This window comes from Aricia agestis, chromosome 6 (genome assembly GCF_905147365.1).
Source record: "Aricia agestis chromosome 6, ilAriAges1.1, whole genome shotgun sequence".
NCBI classification, from domain to species: Eukaryota; Metazoa; Arthropoda; class Insecta; order Lepidoptera; family Lycaenidae; genus Aricia; species Aricia agestis.
In genome coordinates this window covers 18,524,885-18,542,175 of record NC_056411.1, presented here as the reverse complement: position 1 = coordinate 18,542,175, position 17,291 = coordinate 18,524,885, and the positions used below count along the sequence as shown (strand labels likewise).

Sequence of the window (17,291 nt, the reverse complement as noted above, 5' to 3'; positions counted from 1 at the left end):
TTCAATTATAAAATTCAAATATCATAATAGTTTTTTTTTTATTCGTCCCGGTCGGAACAGGGAAAGGGAGCGTTGCCCATACAGCCATTCAAATATCATAATAGATTTTTTACTTTTTTTATTCTAATAATAATTATTAGAATAAAAAAAAGTGAAAAATCTATGTCGAAAATGGTAAAGCTTTTGGCTTAAAAAGTCCTAACTCTTAAAAAGGTAGTAAAAAATATTACAGTCGATTTGTGACAGTTGACGTTAGTGACAACTGACGTTTGTTATTTACATTTTGGCCACCAAGCTTGATAATTTTGGTGTTTGAAATAGTTGAAAAGGAAGTTTACGGAGTAACGGTATTTTGTGTGTACAGACGATTTACAGAAAGTAAACACGCATAAATGGTAATCTAGGGATTATCTTATCGTAACTTTGCAATAAATCGATCATGATAGTGAGCCATTCCCAAAAGGAATATATCAGTGTATATTTAACTTAACTCATTTTAATTGATATTATAACATAAACGTTTGTTGTAAAAGTAATAGTTATTGCTAAAATGTCGTCCGGGCAAAGAGAAACTACTGTTTCGGTGCCTTTAACTCCGACACGATCAGATTTGTATTGGAGGAGAATATTCAACAAGGTAAGTGTTTGATCATACTTTTTTTTCTTTCTTAAAACGATCCATCCACTTTATTTATATGTTCACTTTCAATATAGCATTGTTCCTTTCATATGTGGAATCAAAGTATTATATTATATTACATTTATATTAGGCAGTGTACAGACCCACATCATAATTATTTATAATAGCCATTAAGTACACCTATACCTAGGTATACTTACTAGGTATACCTACTTAATTTAAAAAAAAATTAATTTTAAAATTAAAAAATTACAAACTAACAAAGTAGAAACTGTAGCAAAAAAGTATTTAAATATGCATTAATGTATATTTATTTATTGATTGCTAGTGCCTATTATTAATACATAAGTATTTAATATTTATATATTAATTCTATGAAGATGCAACATTAAAATCAAAACTTTCAATTCTCATGTTCTATTTTAAATGTTTTATTGTTCTATTGTTGCACATTTTTCCTAGAATTCAAGAGCAATAAAATTATGTAATACATAATTAGATATTATTTCAAACAAAACAGCATGCAATACAAAACTATGTAATCAAATTTTAACCCATCAACTCCCAAGCGGCACCCGGGTGCCGCATAACAATTGAGAAGCTATTGTGTTCCCACGATATTAAATAACCATTAATGTATTTTTTGTATTTTAAACAAAAAAGTACTTCCAGATTTAACCATTACAACATAATATGGTTTTATAATATGTTTATATATATTTAAACATTTTTAAATTATTATTCAATATTATTTATTTATCTTAAAAACCTATTATTGTATTATTTTCACATAAAACAAGAGTGTTATATTTTTAAAGTAATTTCAATTTGGTGTTTATTATAGACAACACTTATTTTTACTGATAGTACAATGTTAAACGGTACCAACATCTATTATTATTCCAGTAGAAATCTTGGCATTGTGCCAAATGCCAATGATTACGCATTCCACAAACACAAGAAATGTGTACTTAAACAAATCATTGTAAATTTTTTATTGTCATAGTGTCAAACAGGCTAAAACCTCCCATTTTACCCAGGACATTTCTCAGTATATGGCAATAACAGGTGGTTTTAGTGAGTTGGTTTGGTGCTTCCTGCTGACTAGTCACACATACGGGGTGCTTCAGCTAAGTGAGATACATCCCCAACCCAGGAGTCAGGACACCCATAAAGATTTTTCCCCGCGTGAATAAAAAAAGGATTGACCCCATTTTAAGATTATGAAGATGTAACTTAATGGATCTGCATCCCCTTGTTGTTATATCATGGAAAGTATTGCTAGGAATTGATTGGACTTATGTTCCTCCGCCAACGTTTTGCCACCATTAAGACAACAAAGTATTACTCATCCTCATGACCTAGATGAGTGGCAGTCTTTACCTGAAGCTTTCCCTTTAAACTGTAGAAAAAGGAAGTGTATACTCTCTAATTCTAGAGAGTTGCAACCATTCGGTTGCAACTTCTGATGTTGCAGGTATCCATAAGCGAAGGTAGCCTCCTTATCATGTGATCTTTTGTGTTGTTTGCTCTATTAGTTTCGTAGAAAAAAACAATGGTGAAATGGGCACTGGAGTGGAAGTCAAAACCATCTTAAAGTGTAAAACAGCAACCCAAAAAAATGAGTCTCAATCATTATGGTGCTCTAAAAACCTACTTTCAAGGAGACACTTACATGGAACTTATTATCACAGTATTGAATGGGTCAAAAACGGGTTTTCGCGCGAGATTCATCGGTTTGACGACATATTACGAACGAGTAGGTATTCGTTGAATTGGTTTTATTAAAATATGACTCACAATACTTTGAAGGAATTTAAGTGCCTACTCAAGTGTGATAGGCTTAAAAATAGCACCATCGATTAATGTTTGCCACGCTACTTGAGTGTGAGGCGCGCCAATTTTCAATGGGTTTCCCTAGAATTCAGTGGTACTCAACCTTTTATGATTCGGACTAAAAAAAACACGTTTTATCTTGGTGTCGCGGGCCACAACGGATTTTTTTTTAAGGTTAAAATTCTTCTAAAAAGTGAAAAATTTTCACGGCTTTCTCGACGACTACACTATTTAAAAAAAACGTGAAACGCCCTAACCATTTACATCAATACAGTATCGAACCACAAAAACAATGCCCTAAAAACTAGATTAGTCTGAATCTAGAACAAAAGGCGCTAAACGTGTAATGCGTGTAGATAGGTAGAGTCTACAGTAACGGGTCACGCACGATGAGGTAGATAACCAAACAACGGCTATTGTGATGATAACGCATTACCAGTAAATAGTAATACAAAAGAATATGAGTAGTATTAATTTTCATACTACACGGGGATGATCGAATCCTGTTGGACTGAACGCAGGTCGATCTGACAGAAGTCGGGACTCGTGGTGTAAGTTGTAACATGGGACATATTATTATATGCGCCGTTCACATTCAGCTATTGAGCAGGGAAGTGGGCAGCGCGAGAATGTAAATAGTCACTGGCGCTGCCACTCGTCATGCCGCTGCCGCTGCCCGATGCGGCCATATTATGTAGAGGGCTGAGTGTTAAACGCTCACTCGCGTCGTTACTACCACAGAAGTATTTAAGGAAATATTTCCGACATGGGCAGCGGCAGTGGCTGAATGTAAACGGCCCATTCCATATACATGAAATACGTCATAACTCAGCGTATCAGCTCAGAGGGCCTAGACAAGCGGTAAGCGATTATCATAAACGCCAACGCCACAAAATGTATGGGATTTAAGTATAAAATTGCTAGCGAAGCGATGACTTAGGTATGTCAAATCGCATACATTTTGAGCGTTACGATAATCGCTTGCCACGTCTTGTCTACTAGGGCTGTATGTCCATTGTCCACTGATTCACCCGAATAGGGCGCACGCATATATGCGTGCCCCCTATTATACCTCTGCTCTCTAAAGAGTGAGATCACGCTAATATATACGCATACAATATACGCATGAGTTTTTCAGGGATTATCCTGAGTTCCTGTAGAGTGTAGACACTATAACGTAAAGAGTACGTGTCTCTCGAGTGAGGAGATCCTAAAAGCAGAACGGTGAAAATTCACGTCGCGCATGCCTATGCGAGTTTCATTTAAAAAATATTAAATAAGGCAAAGTTACCCTACTGCGTAGTATTTGAATTGTGGCATTGCTCACTAAAACAAGTGTATCTACCTACCTACCTACACTTAACAAAGAGCAAACATTACCTAAAGTGCTCCAGTAGCCGCATTAACCAAACGAAATTCGATTTGAGCCCGGAAGAATCGTTTGAGAAAACTTACTATAGTCACAGAATACAATATTAGTACAAGTACTATAGTCTATTTGCTATGTGACGCAAAGCTATGCTATGTAATTAAAGAAGCCATTGTAAACATGTAACATATGACAGACATTAGCCATGTCTAGATAAGAGATGACCCATAACCGAAAATAACGCAGACGCCACTGTCAACTCAACTCGGTCCATATTCCCTGATTAATTTCATTGGCTTAGATGAATGATTGGTCTCGCGCTGTCGAGCGCGAGACCAATCATTTGTCTAAGTAATTTGGTTATTTAGCAATGTAAAGAATATGTCATTTTTAGAACATCTATAGACATTGTTTCAGAGTCAACGTAAAATTATCAAATACTGGATGTTCCGCGCGGCTTTGCCCGCGTAATTTAGGAATTACACGGAAACCGTACATTTTTCCGCAAAAAAATAATCTATGTCCCTTCAAGTGGTCTATTCATCATGTGTGCCAAATAACATAAAAATTGCTCCAGTAGTTCTTAAGATAATAAGCAATCCATACTAATATTATAAATGCGAAAGTGTGTCTGTCTGTCTGTTACCTCTTCACGCCCAAACCGCTCAACCGATTTTGCTGAAATTTGGCATGGAGATACCTTGAGTCCTGGGAAAGGACATAGGATACTTTTTGTCCCGAAAAAATGTACGGTTCCCGCGCGATAAACGAGTTTTGGCGCAACGGAGTTGCGGGCGTCATCTAGTTTCAAATAATTTCCCCAGGTTTTTTCCAAATTTGCCTCTAATTCTTCGCTCCTATTAGTTTTAGCTTGATTAAATATAGCCTATATAGCCTTCCTCGATAAATGGGCTACCTAACACTGAAATAATTTTCGGACCAAATCGGACCAGTAGTTGCTGAGATTAGCGCGTCAAACAAACTCTTCCGCTTTATAATTATAATATAAAGTATAGATCAAACAACGTAAACATATAAATATTTTATGTGTCCCCGCCGAGACGAGCCAAGCGAAGCGCGAGGGCAAACCTACAAGGGTTACCTCGACGACCACAAAAGGTTTGCCCTGTGAAAAAGACATCAGACCTAATGTGCTCTACATTGCTGTTACGTTAATTACTTCAGATCAGAAACTAAATATTGCCTCACCTCCACGACGCGCGACGGTAGCGAAACAGCGAAGCCATACATACTTTCTGATATATTATGTAGAATTTGTTGGTGTTAGGGTCGATAGAGTTAGGCCGCGTAGATTCAGAAGCTTGGCTCTACATTAGATCTGATGTCTTTTTCACAGGGCAAACCTATTGTGGTCGTCGAGGTAACATTTTACATAAAATGTTTTGGTGGGATTATTACATATACTTATGAAGCCTTTTATGCTCACAAAATTGAATACTACTTGGAGTTTAAATTAGATATTTTTTTGTGTCATCCAAGTTCTAACCATAAATGTTCGAAGCTGTTTCGAATTGACATTTGCATGGTCTAAGTGCCCATTTCCACTATGGTCTATTATGCTGAAATAGAGATCTAGAAGCGTATGCAAATTATGCCGGAAATTCGTTAAAAATTAGTAGATTTCCAAAAACAATTGCTACCATTTTTATGACCAATAGCCATCAAGAGTTGCATAGTACTGCATAGCCTACCGAGGTTTAACATACTCTTTGGCGTATATGAACGAGACACAGCGATGATTCGGCACAAGTGAGCCAACCATTTGCTACACTGGATTTTTGGCCACCTCGAAAACCGCCTTAAAATGACGACTTAAAGTTCAGTTCTTTTTTTCAGTACGACAAAGACAACGACGGCAAGATATCGTACCACGAGTTGAAAGAGATAATCGAATCCCGGGAATACGACCACGATTTACCGGACAATGTGGTGGACAAGATTATGTCCCTGGCCGACCAGGACAACTCCGGGTACCTGGACTTCGCGGAGTTCGTCCACATGATGCACAACCCCCAGCTGAAGTATGTGTTCGGACACTTCGTGGCCAGATACGTCCACTCCATTATACCGAACAGGAACCCCGTTGATACTACAGGTATGTGTGAATGGTTGAGATTGTATGTATGTATGGGTTTTCCGTGTTTCAATATGATAAGTCGTAATTCTTTAGTTTAGAGTATTTTTGCGGAATTAGGTATATTAAGCCAACATAGATGATCTTGTATTAAGCTGGATTTATATGCGTCCGCCCGAACGCGCGGCTTGGCGGCTACACCCCGAGATTACCAGCAAATGTGGCCAAACCGCGCTTTCTCACTCCCGCTTATAAATCCAGCCTAGGTTATTCGTCAAAAATATACGAATGGATGGATCGTTTCGATACGTCGCAAATGAATAGTATTGTAGAAAGCAGTTAATATATTGTATTATAAGAAACAAATTTATATTTTATACGACAAATCACGACGACCCATCGCAGTGAACGCCCTTAATATAATATTAGTTTTTGGAATTTATTGACCTACATTGGCCTTTGTCAAGTAGGCCGTAAGTTCCACTTAAATTCAGACACAATCTGAAATAGCGTTTGATAAAAATGTTCACCCCATTCCATTTTGAAATTATTATAGGTATAGTGCCAATTTCGTTTTTCTTGGAACACCTATACAATATATAGCACAATAGTGCTAGAGTAAAGTTATGTATACTCTTATGCAGCCTTTGCATGTTGGTCCATGATGGATAAATGCAGAAGGTCATAAACATAGGCATATTTGTTTTTAATCGATAATCACGGTGTTCCATTATGAGCCAACGTGTAGTGAGCCTTTATGATGTATTATAATTTATAATCTTGCTAATTTTCTGTAGTGTCTTGTCAATTAATGTAAGCATGACACTAACATTGCATCTTATTTTGTACAATCTAAAGCCTGACTAGGAATTTAATGGCATGTTTTTGCCTTTGGAAATTCCCAAAAAATTGACTTAGAGGTTTTCTGACAGAAGTTTATGTATTCAATAATATTGTTCATCAGTTAATGTTTTATGTTAGCCAATCAAAAGGGCAAGCGTATAAAATAAGCATCAGCTCTTGTCAAAAAACCTCACGATCATTCAGCTAACCATGAATGAGTCAATTTTTTCCCAGTTTTTCGTAGTGTTGCTACGACAAAAATGCTTTTTTTCCTGGTCAGGCATGTATGATACACTGTACATCACAGCTAACAACTAATTTTGTTTACTAGACAGGTGGACTGGTTTCCAAGCAGTGCCCACGACTGCCACCGGTACTTTTTATTTTTAAATCCATTGGCTGGTCATTCATGCAATGTGTGACGTTCCGAATTCAAAATTCTCTTTTTCTTCTGTGACCCGGTGCTTTGCTTTAAAAATTATCGCGGGAAATCAATGTGTCATCGCTTATCTAATTAATCACATACGCTATCACAATGTGTGTATTACATAACGAATTAATATTATGTTTATTGTTGTCCTACTAACTTTTTACGTGTTTTACTATATTTTGATTTAACTTCGTTTAGGAGGAAATTCCTGAAAAATTCAAGTGCTCCAAACCGCGTTTCAGATTCTGGGATTGGGCCTCCAAATGTCACGAATATCTGATAATATCTCTTTAATGTTGTCCATATGTGCATTATGTTATGGATTACTTCGGCTTTGGACCATGTTTGGAGCTATCGCTACTTGTCTCCTTCTCTTGCGCGAAACAGTGTACGCGAAAGAATTACAATGGCGATGTTTTCTTGCGCGAGGGAAAGAGACAGGTGAGGGAAAGTGACCTTATAGTAATTTTAACAGTTTATGGCACCGTCAGTTCTCTTTCTGGCGCCTTCATATCCTTTATGACGTAAATTGAAGTTAGGTTAGTCTTCATAATAGTCGAATGTTTTTGGACTAAGATTGGATAATGAGCATCCTCGCCCACTACGATGTAGTTGAGTCCAAATGTCAAACGCCGATGACTCTATTTCCTTCCGTTTGTAGTTTGTATGTCTTAATTACATATTTCAATGCTGCGTTTATACCTACAAAAATATTGTTTATGATTTGATTAAGATGACGGTAATTCGGTTGGATTATGTGAGGCCAGCCGTCAGATCGCGACATAACCCGACCGAATAATGTAGGTCCGCCATTTGCGCCTTTGAATCAATTAAACAGATCCCGGTTGGTGATTCACGCTACAAGCACAATAACCACGCCGAAAATGATTAAGCTATTCTAATATAAATAGATGAATGATAGCAGTCACTGATCCGTTCCGTTAATTTCAATTTTAAATTTCGAAATTAAAAATTTATGGGGTTTGCCATCAAGCATCGCATAGTCATCCATGACCGCTTTGCTGGTACATTGCAGTTAGTCAATGTATGACGAATTCTGATACCGGTATCAGTGATAATATTATACAATCAATACAACCATTCGATAACGTTGAAGGTCAGGACTGTCTGTACGTCCGCATCAACCCTTTCAATGCTTCGAGTGTTTTGACTTCCGTGTAAATATACAGGGTGTAACAAAAACAAGTGATAATACTTTAGGTTGTGTACGTGTTCCTTGTAGAGAGTTCACTGTGAAAGTAGCAGCGCTGAAAGACCAACATTTTTTTTCACTTTTGTATGGGGAAACTCGTGACGCTCGAACCCTTGCCCATACAAAAGTGAAAAAAAATGTTCGTCTTTCAGAGCTGCTACTTTCACAGTGAACTCTCTACAAGGAACATGTACACACCCTAAAGTATTATCACTAGTTTTTGTTACACATTGTAGACATATAAAATTATTAAAATTATTAAGTAACTAGAGGTTCCGCGCGGCTTTTTCCCGCGTAAATTAGATATTTCACACACAAATTAGTCCACAAAAAATAGCCTATGATCCTTCTCGTGGTCTACTTCTTATATGTGCCAAATAACAGAAAAATTACTCCAATAGTTCATGAGGTAAGCCCTTTCAAATAATTTCCCCCGTTTTTTCCACATTTTCCTCTATTTCTTCGCCCCTTAGCGTGCTAAAATTTTGCCTATAGCCTTTCTCGATAAATGGGCTATCTAACACTGAAATATTTTTTCAAATAGGACCAGTAGCTCCTGAGATTAGCACGTTCAAACAAACAAACAAACTATCTCTCCTGAAACTGTCTTGGGTTCCGAAACTAGAAAAAATATGGTGCCATAGTTTTTTCACAGACCCTGAAAAAAAAGAAACTCCTGCGCACTCTACCGGTCTAAGGTAGAGGCGGATTTTCCAACGTTCGTTTCTTATAATTCCACACGTAACATGTCAAGGAAGTCCGAAAGATGACTAAGGTCATATTAAATTCAAATGTAAAAAAAGTGAACCATGCAAATAACATTAAAAATTATTATCTTATACATGTAAGATATATGCAGTAATGAGTATGATATCCATGAGAGATGTTATTCTAGTTTTTTTTTACCGATATCTGCTGAATTAAAATCGTGTCGGTTGCAGTCGAGATAAGGAAAATATGTTACTCCGATTTTTACAAGCCGGTTATGGAGCAAGTATTTTTTGTACATTTTATATCAATTTTCGATAAATAAATACTACTTTTGTCAATAGATGCCGTCACTGTGTGCAGATAATTTGCGTGCAACTGACGATATTTCGTATTTTTTAACTTAATTCCAATAAAGCCGTCTTGAATTATAAAATGATCATTTCATACAAATCTACCAGCTCTATATTATGTCGTTCAGGCGTGCACTTGCTGGCCAATTGAAGGTAATATTTTAATGAAGCTTGCGCGAGGCTCTTCCGATTATCCCTAGTAATTTGCGCCGTTGCTCGTAAAGTGGACGTATAAACTGTTTCTTTTGCCATTTTTTAATAAAAAAAATTTTAAACAAAATATAAATAGAACGAAAACAAGTTTTCGAACTTGAGAACTTTTTTGTGTAAAAGTTCTATTTCTAATTGACTAGTGATGTAGGTTAATGATGAGTGTGGTAATTATCTATTTTAAATTGTTTTCTAATCACCTGTGGGTGGTACAAATTGTAATAGTGTAGTGTGAAATGTGGGTGAAGACTTGTAGTGGGTTAGTCAAAACTGTGGACGTTCGGACTTGTCGAATTTTCAAATGGAGCTTTCAGAAGTTTACCAGCCGCCTAAAAAGTTTTCTGGAATACATAAGTACTGCATTAGTATTTTACGTTATTTTATCTCTGTGCCGCTCTTCCAATATTTATTTATGTTAAACGGCGCTTAGTTTTACGATTACAGCCGTAAAATAAATCATGTTCCATTACTATCTATTGTTGGAAGATCTGAAACATATTTTTATTGGGTTGTTTGAATTTGCTGGTTTTATACTATATGTAACTTTGAATGGGTACTCGCTAGTCTCTACCTATTTCTAGAACTGATTTTATCGTTTAAAATCCCTATAAAGAGATGGTTATAAGCAGTTAATCATGATAACCTTTTATTATTTAAATTAAATCTACTTTGTTATCGTTGGGACTTGGGGTCAATAATAATTAATTAAAACTTAATCCTTCTGTATCTTATCAATTTAATAGCTAACCTAAACTTATGCCTGTCAGGCAGATAGCCGCATAATTTTTTATGTCGTGTAAACAACTTTGACCTTGTGTGTATTCGCCATTATATGCCATTATGCTTTAAAGTACACCTCGATTTAAATTCTACTCATCTCCAGGGTTAGAGGTGAAGGGTCTGCTAACTACTTGCTTGGTCATGGGCAAAATATCTGATGCATTTTAATGAGATTTACTTGTGTGCTTGTTATGTGCAATGAACGTAAGGTTACTTGTTAAGAATTATGTTTATAGGTACCATTTTATATTTTTTCGACATGTCGATAATTAGAAAAAAGACACATCACTAAAATATATTTTCTTTATTGATGAAGTCTTTCTTCAGTTCTGTTTTTTTTAATGGAAAATGTAGAGCTATTAACTACAGCTTCAAAAGTGAAGAAACTGTTTTTAAACCCCCGAATACTAACTAGTGTTAAGTGAATGTGTTTTCTAACAGTTCTTATGACTAATCTCCACGGTGCCTGTTTCTAACATAGTTATATGATGTAAGTATTAACCGCATGATTTACTAACAATATATTTTTTCTTTTTCCTTCCCCCACCTCGTGTTGTTTTTGTTTTGCTCCTTTGTAACAACTTGCCCGACATTTACCATAATATTATGAAAAAAAAACAACGATTTATTATTTAAAAAAATATTTCATTGTCATTGGGTTGTCCTATCTCGTTGATTCGGTCTTTCAAACGTAACGACTTAATCGATTTAACGCTTCCGATGTCGCACGCCATTATGCCGGCCACTCGGTCAACGCGTGCTCCAAATGTTGCCAACCACTTGTGTTCTATTTTTAAAACCATTCATAAACAACTGCTACGAAATCGTCAAACCATTAATTGAAAAATTGGTATGACGTCAAAAAAAATCTCAAATTTAAAATAAATTTCCCGCCTTTTCCTCTCCTTCTCCTTCCTCTTTGTGTTGCGTTTACCAGTCCGTAGCCATACCAAAACCGTGTTCACGTATACAGACGGGACATACGAGGAGGAGTACACCTGCTGGCCACCTGCTATCTGCATGATACTGATCTCTATCGTGGAGATCGTGCTGTTCTGCTATGACGCTGCGCAGGGGAAGACCGATGCGACGGGACCTATCGCTAAGCTCTTCATATACAACCCCCACAAGAGGGACGAGGCGTGGCGGTTTATTACGTACATGCTGGTGCACGTGGGGTGAGTGAAATTACCAAAATATAGAGGCTTCTCCGAAATCAAGCTACAGGAGCTGCCAGCTCAGCTACAGTAAAAATTCGTTCGCTTGCTCGCTACGGTACACTATTCAATTTGACCTCATATTTGCCGTGGCTATGGCTCCTTCAGCTCCTGTGGCTGAATTTCGGAAAAACCTCATAATAGTATAATTATTGTATACTAAAGTATTCTAGAATTATGTGAATAGACGTGTATCTATATACAAACCATAATCAGTTATATCGTGTGTCATCAGATATCTGTACAGTTTTGAGAAATTTTCATTATTCAAACGTTTCAAGAAAACCGACTGGCGAGTGGCGACTCTATAAAACAAACATCGATGGCCCACAATTTCGTCCACCAAAACCTTTATTTAACATGTTCTTACCAAAATTTCGCTGTTAGCGCAATGCCATTTGATCACTATCAAGTATCAGCCGCTTGACATGACAAGGATGACTCTTGTTAGGATACCTGCAGCAGTTTTACATAATACGATAATCTTGCCTTGCATAATGATGGGAGGAAAAAATGTTGTTGGCCTTGAACAGCAAGAATCCGCGTATGATTTATGTTTATAAACAATCACTTTTACGCGTATCTTAGTAATTATATCCATCTCATATTCTCCATCTTTCTTTATGGATCCGAGACATGGACTCTAAAGTCTGCAGACCGCAGACGTATCGACGCCTTCGAGATGTGGTGCTGGAGAAAAATGCTCCGAGTCCCATGGACTGCATTCAGAACCAACGCATCCATTCTGGCTCAACTAAATATAAAAACAAGGCTCTCTACCATCTGCCTCAAACGCATTTTAGAATATTTCGGACACATAGCCTGAAAAAAAGGAGACAATCTTGAAAAACTGATGGTAACTGGCAAGATTGAGGGAAAAAGACCACGAGGTCGCAGTCCCATGCGTTGGTCCGATCAAATCCGCACCACACTTGAGTCCACCGTCTACGACGCTCTTCGAGTGGCCGAGGACAGGAACAGCTGGCGTAAGACCATTAGAAGGAAGGTCATGGAAGGGGGAGGTCACGACCCTCAGACATGAGGAACACGACTGGAGGAGGAGGTAGTAATTGTAGTGATGAGTTGGCAGTTGGTAACAGTCGCAACTATGTTATGTCTAGAAATCGTGATTACGATACGACGATACGATATTAAAACGACATTAATCCTTCGATCGTGGATTCTTGGAAATCTATTATTATTCTATTGTGTCTCGCTCACCGGTGAGCTTATGGGGCTTGATGGGTTAACTCGTTAGACAATAAGTAAAAGATGGAGAAAAATTCCAACTCTTGATTCTTGCAGTAAAGAATTGTTACGTGCTAGGGTACGAAGGATTTGGACAGAAAGACCTGCTGACTCTCTTGAAGACTTTATTCACTAGGTCTAACACAAAGCACTAGATCCAAAACACTAAGCACTATCACTGTCCTATGTCGTAGCCAAGTAGTAGGATTCACCGGTATCACGTTTGATCACTTGTTTTTTACTCCTAAATCGCCTTGGAGATTGCTCAAACTGAACTGGTTGATTTGCTCGTCTACCTGCGGCTATTTATATGGGCCGAGACGAGTTCTAGAAAGTATCCGATTCGCGTAAACAAGTGTGGAATATGTTTCTACAAAATTCGCGCATGTACTCGCGCACCTAACGCCATCTAGTATCAAGTAGGGGGATTCACGTTATCTTTGTTTCCCGAATGGTTTCACTGATTGACGCTAGATGGCACTGTGTGTAACAGTTTTAATAGAGCGATGGTAGAGCACGTATGGCTCTTTTCAATAGGTGCTCTATTAAAATTTCATTTGGATAGGTCTTAATATATAAAATAGGGTGCGTTGATTCTGTTACTGTCGAATTTATTTTTAAACTTTACATCACCAAAAAGTAAAAACATAAAATTTAACATGATACCTAGCAATCTCTTTCAAAGACTTACAAACCTGCCTGATCCAAAGTATTGATATACACAATCCTGTCTTCGCATTCCAGAGTCCTCCATCTGGTGGTGAACCTCCTAGTCCAGCTGTTCCTGGGTGTGCCACTGGAGATGGTGCACCGGTGGTGGCGCGTGGTGCTGGTGTACCTCGCCGGCGTGGCTGCGGGCTCCCTCGCCACGAGTCTGACGGACCCCAAGGTGTACCTAGCTGGTGCTTCGGGGGGAGTCTACGCGTTGATTGCGGCGCATATCGCTACTATTATCATGGTATGTAGCTGTTAGAGAAATATGGAACATGCTTGAATTGTTCCCCCTTGCATAAGTTTAGGTTAAACTTCATTGAGATATTTTGACATCGTGTTATAGAGAAAAGACTAGGTGTGAAGTTCGAAATGGGCAAATCTTTGGTTAAGGTTTTGCTGTGGGTGTGTGTAGCTTACAGACGAACGGCACTCGTCGACGGGGACGGGAATAATACAGTGACTACCGTCGATGCGTGCCGACAAGTGCCGTTCGTCTGTAAGAAGCCGCTAGAGTGCCATCATGCCCTATAACAATACTTATGTCACCTAGCAACGCATATATATTCTATAATATAAATTGACACCTCGGCTGAAGATTGGGTGACGTTTCCAGAACTGGGCGGAGATGGAGTTCGCGATAGTCCAGCTGCTGGTGTTCCTACTGCTGGCGGTGGTGGACGTCGGCACCGCCGTGTACGACCGCTACACCAGCCAGCTGCAGCAGAACATCGGATACGTCGCACACCTCGCGGGCGCCGTGGCCGGTTAGTGGGAGTTTCTAATGCTGGCTAAGCGATAACGAGCCGCGCCTTTGAAGTTACCGATTTCAATCGGATCGGACGCGCCTGCCCTAGCCACCAAAACAATCCTTAAATGTTTGTCAGACAGCTGGAACTGAATGTCATCATTGACAACTGATTTGCATTGAAGTTACCTTCAAGTGCCAAAAAGTTTCATAAGTAACCATAGACAAAGCCGATATATGGAAGGAAACACCGATGTAAAATAACTTCTAACGCACAATAAAGGCCGTCACGTTAGTCACAAGTTCCAAAGGCTTACAAGGAACATAGCAAGTGCGTATAAACCTACTTGGTTAGGAAATGTAAAGGTAACAGCCATAAATTACAATTTTCTTATTTTCCAGGTCTTCTAGTCGGCATCGGCGTTCTACGGAACCTGGAGAAGAAGAAGTGGGAGAAGCGGCTGTGGTGGGCGGCGGTGGTGCTATACTTCGCGCTGATGATAGCTGGTATCTTCGCCAATGTCTTCTGGACCTCGCACTTCGCGCTGGCACATTGAAACTTCTGTAAAGTCTATAGGAATATGTGATGAAATGTTCTCGTATACTATAATATAATGGCTGCTAAAGCAAGGGGCTTAAAGGTAGGGGTTAAGTAAGATAAGATGCGACATTGGTATTGCGTGAAAGACTATCGCCTACAAACGATATCTGCAAGGCGATTCACGATTCCCGTTCGACACGGATTCGGAAACTTTACCGTGCGGTCTTTGGGCAATGCCCAGCGCGGCGAGCGTTTATTGGATGTCGCGCGGTGAAGTTTCCGAATCCGAGTCGAATTACGCATTGTGAATCAGGGCCCTAATGGCCAATAAAACATGCCTGATGACTCGATATCGTTATATCAGACCCGATATATTTCTTGTTCCGTGCCCCAGTGTCTTAAAATACGTCTAAAACATGCCTAATGCATACCTCCTAAATTATCCGACTCGATATCGTATCCGTCATTTTACTAGTATGGTATTATGTATGTAAAGGACGGCGAAAATTATCTGGGGGCACGGCCGTGCCCCAGCCAATTATCTTTACTCGGAGCGGCTAAATCGGGCCCTGCTCTTCTTTTTTTTTGCCGTTGTGGCACAATCTGTGACTTAAGTGCCCCTGAGTTTTAGTAACTTTTCAACATTCGGTCGTAAGTTTTCTATTTATACAACGTTTTACAATTTCGAATTTGAAATAAGAATACGAGAACTATTTTTGAATCTTTACGCGGTCTTTTTCAATGGTTGTGCTTGTCTATGGTAGCTGCGCACTTTTGTGCTGTTTTCACTATAAATGTACGCATTTTTGAAGCATTTACTCTGACGTTTTTCACATAAAAAGTGATTTTTTTTCTTAATTATTAATGTCCCAAAATCCTAAAAAGTAGATGTTTAAGAATAGAAAATAATTTCTAGTAGGCAGCATGTATTTTAAAAGCAATGTATTGTTTTTAAGTGTTATAAATTATTTTTGTTGTTAAGTGTCGCTAATAGCCGTCACTTGTACCTAAATAGCTTTAAAGTTATTTATAATCTTATTAATAACTAATTATAATAAGAAAGGCGATATTCTAGGAACTTTATATGAATTTCAACCAATGCATGGTTTGAAAGGAGGCCTTTAAATATTGTTTGGTTTTGAGAATGTTGCGCGCCCACCATAATTAATGTATTTTTCAAACCCATAATATATTCACAGGCTAAAGCAAATGTCTCTGTTGCTTTTGCAACTTTTTTAGTAATTTCCTTTTCTTATGCCATGTGCTGCAGCCTGCAAGCATAATGCTGTCAGCTAGTCCTTTCATTCGGTTGATTAAAAATTTAAAAATTAATAAATTCGAATATCACTATTTAAATGCAAAAATTCATAAAATTGGGACCAACCCCATACGGATTAATTATATTTTATTCGGCTTTATTGTATTATCTGTAATTTTCATAGTATTAGACTGATTTGCTATAATTTAACCACACTCAAAAATATTTACACAGCAAAAAATACTAAATGACTTTGTCTATTATAAATTAAAGAAATATCGCTGCAGATAAAGACATCAGACTATCAGACTTAGTTATCCGCTGAGTAAATATTTTTAGGGGTTAAGTATTTTATAAGACTACTATTTTAATAATAAGCTTTCCGATCCTTCTTTGTATGATGTATAGTAATTAATCTTTGTTGTAGATTTTTCTCTACAACAACTATCTGTATGTGTATTATTGTGCCTTCACATGATATTTTTCGATAAAATTTACAAATGTATTTCATACTACCACTTTAGTAATAAAAAAGAAAAAATCTGTCAAATATTAAGCAACTTTTCTAACGTATCAGGTGAAGACAAAATTTAAAGTTACGATGACGTATTTTTACGCCGAAAGCATATTTTTATTAATATGGAATTATTGTATTACATTTACATATAAGTAGTTGCAATTTTGTAATTTCAATTTGCCTCAAACTATTATTTTAAAAAAGCTTTGTTAAAATTGTGTTTATTTTTTTGTGAGCTTAACGAATATTTAATCGAAATTGTTTTATGAATGTCGGTAAGAGTATTTTATTTCAAAATAAGCTCAACCAAAAAGGAATCTTTTTACTTGCCCGTTTTCATTTTTTAATCGTGACAATGCATTTGTACGAGTAATAACTAATAAGTAACTTTTAACATTTGTTCCTGTTTTACTTTTAGAATTGTCGGGTTTTGTTTTAAACAACCTACGTGCTCAATATTTTACTAAATTCAATTTTAAATCTGTCAAGAAAGTGAAGAAATTAAAAAGTGGCAACATCCCTTTCAAATCAATCTAAGAAAAAATGGATGACACTACGATGTTGCCACTTTTTA

General features: G+C 37.5%; 1 protein-coding gene and 1 long non-coding RNA gene across 5 annotated transcripts; one reads left to right on the top strand and one right to left on the bottom strand.

Moving 5' to 3' along the window:
• The first annotated feature begins 289 nt into the window (after positions 1–289).
• LOC121728279 (rhomboid-related protein 2-like) lies at positions 290–16,888 on the top strand. 4 transcript variants are annotated; one of them, XM_042116424.1, is made up of 7 exons: positions 290–637; positions 5,703–5,961; positions 7,115–7,156; positions 11,415–11,655; positions 13,687–13,900; positions 14,270–14,420; positions 14,804–16,888. In XM_042116424.1, exons 1-7 carry the CDS (start codon positions 551–553, stop codon positions 14,956–14,958), a joined length of 1,149 nt encoding a protein of 382 aa, XP_041972358.1. In that variant the 5' UTR covers positions 290–550; the 3' UTR covers positions 14,959–16,888. The 4 variants fall into 4 exon arrangements, with proteins under 4 accessions (XP_041972358.1, XP_041972359.1, XP_041972361.1 ...); XM_042116425.1 differs by having other exon boundaries at positions 11,451–11,655; positions 14,804–16,887; XM_042116427.1 differs by lacking the exon at positions 7,115–7,156 and having other exon boundaries at positions 11,451–11,655; positions 14,804–16,887.
• Positions 8,529–14,515, bottom strand: LOC121728282. Its single transcript, XR_006035767.1, has 3 exons — positions 14,457–14,515; positions 8,621–8,625; positions 8,529–8,538 (listed from the first exon to the last, which is right to left on the bottom strand). It is a non-coding gene; the product is annotated as an uncharacterized LOC121728282 (long non-coding RNA).
• Positions 16,889–17,291: the final 403 nt, after the last annotated feature.

What these genes read in the sequence shown, in the direction of transcription:
- LOC121728279 (XM_042116424.1), top strand. Translation starts at nt 551, where the DNA reads ATGTCGTCCGGGCAAAGAGAAACTACTGTTTCGGTGCCTTTAACTCCG. An exon ending in GGAGGAGAATATTCAACAAG is followed by an intron (nt 638 to 5,702) that starts GTAAGTGTTTGA and finishes TCTTTTTTTCAG; the next exon opens with TACGACAAAGACAACGACGG. An exon ending in CCTCGCGGGCGCCGTGGCCG is followed by an intron (nt 14,421 to 14,803) that starts GTTAGTGGGAGT and finishes CTTATTTTCCAG; the next exon opens with GTCTTCTAGTCGGCATCGGC.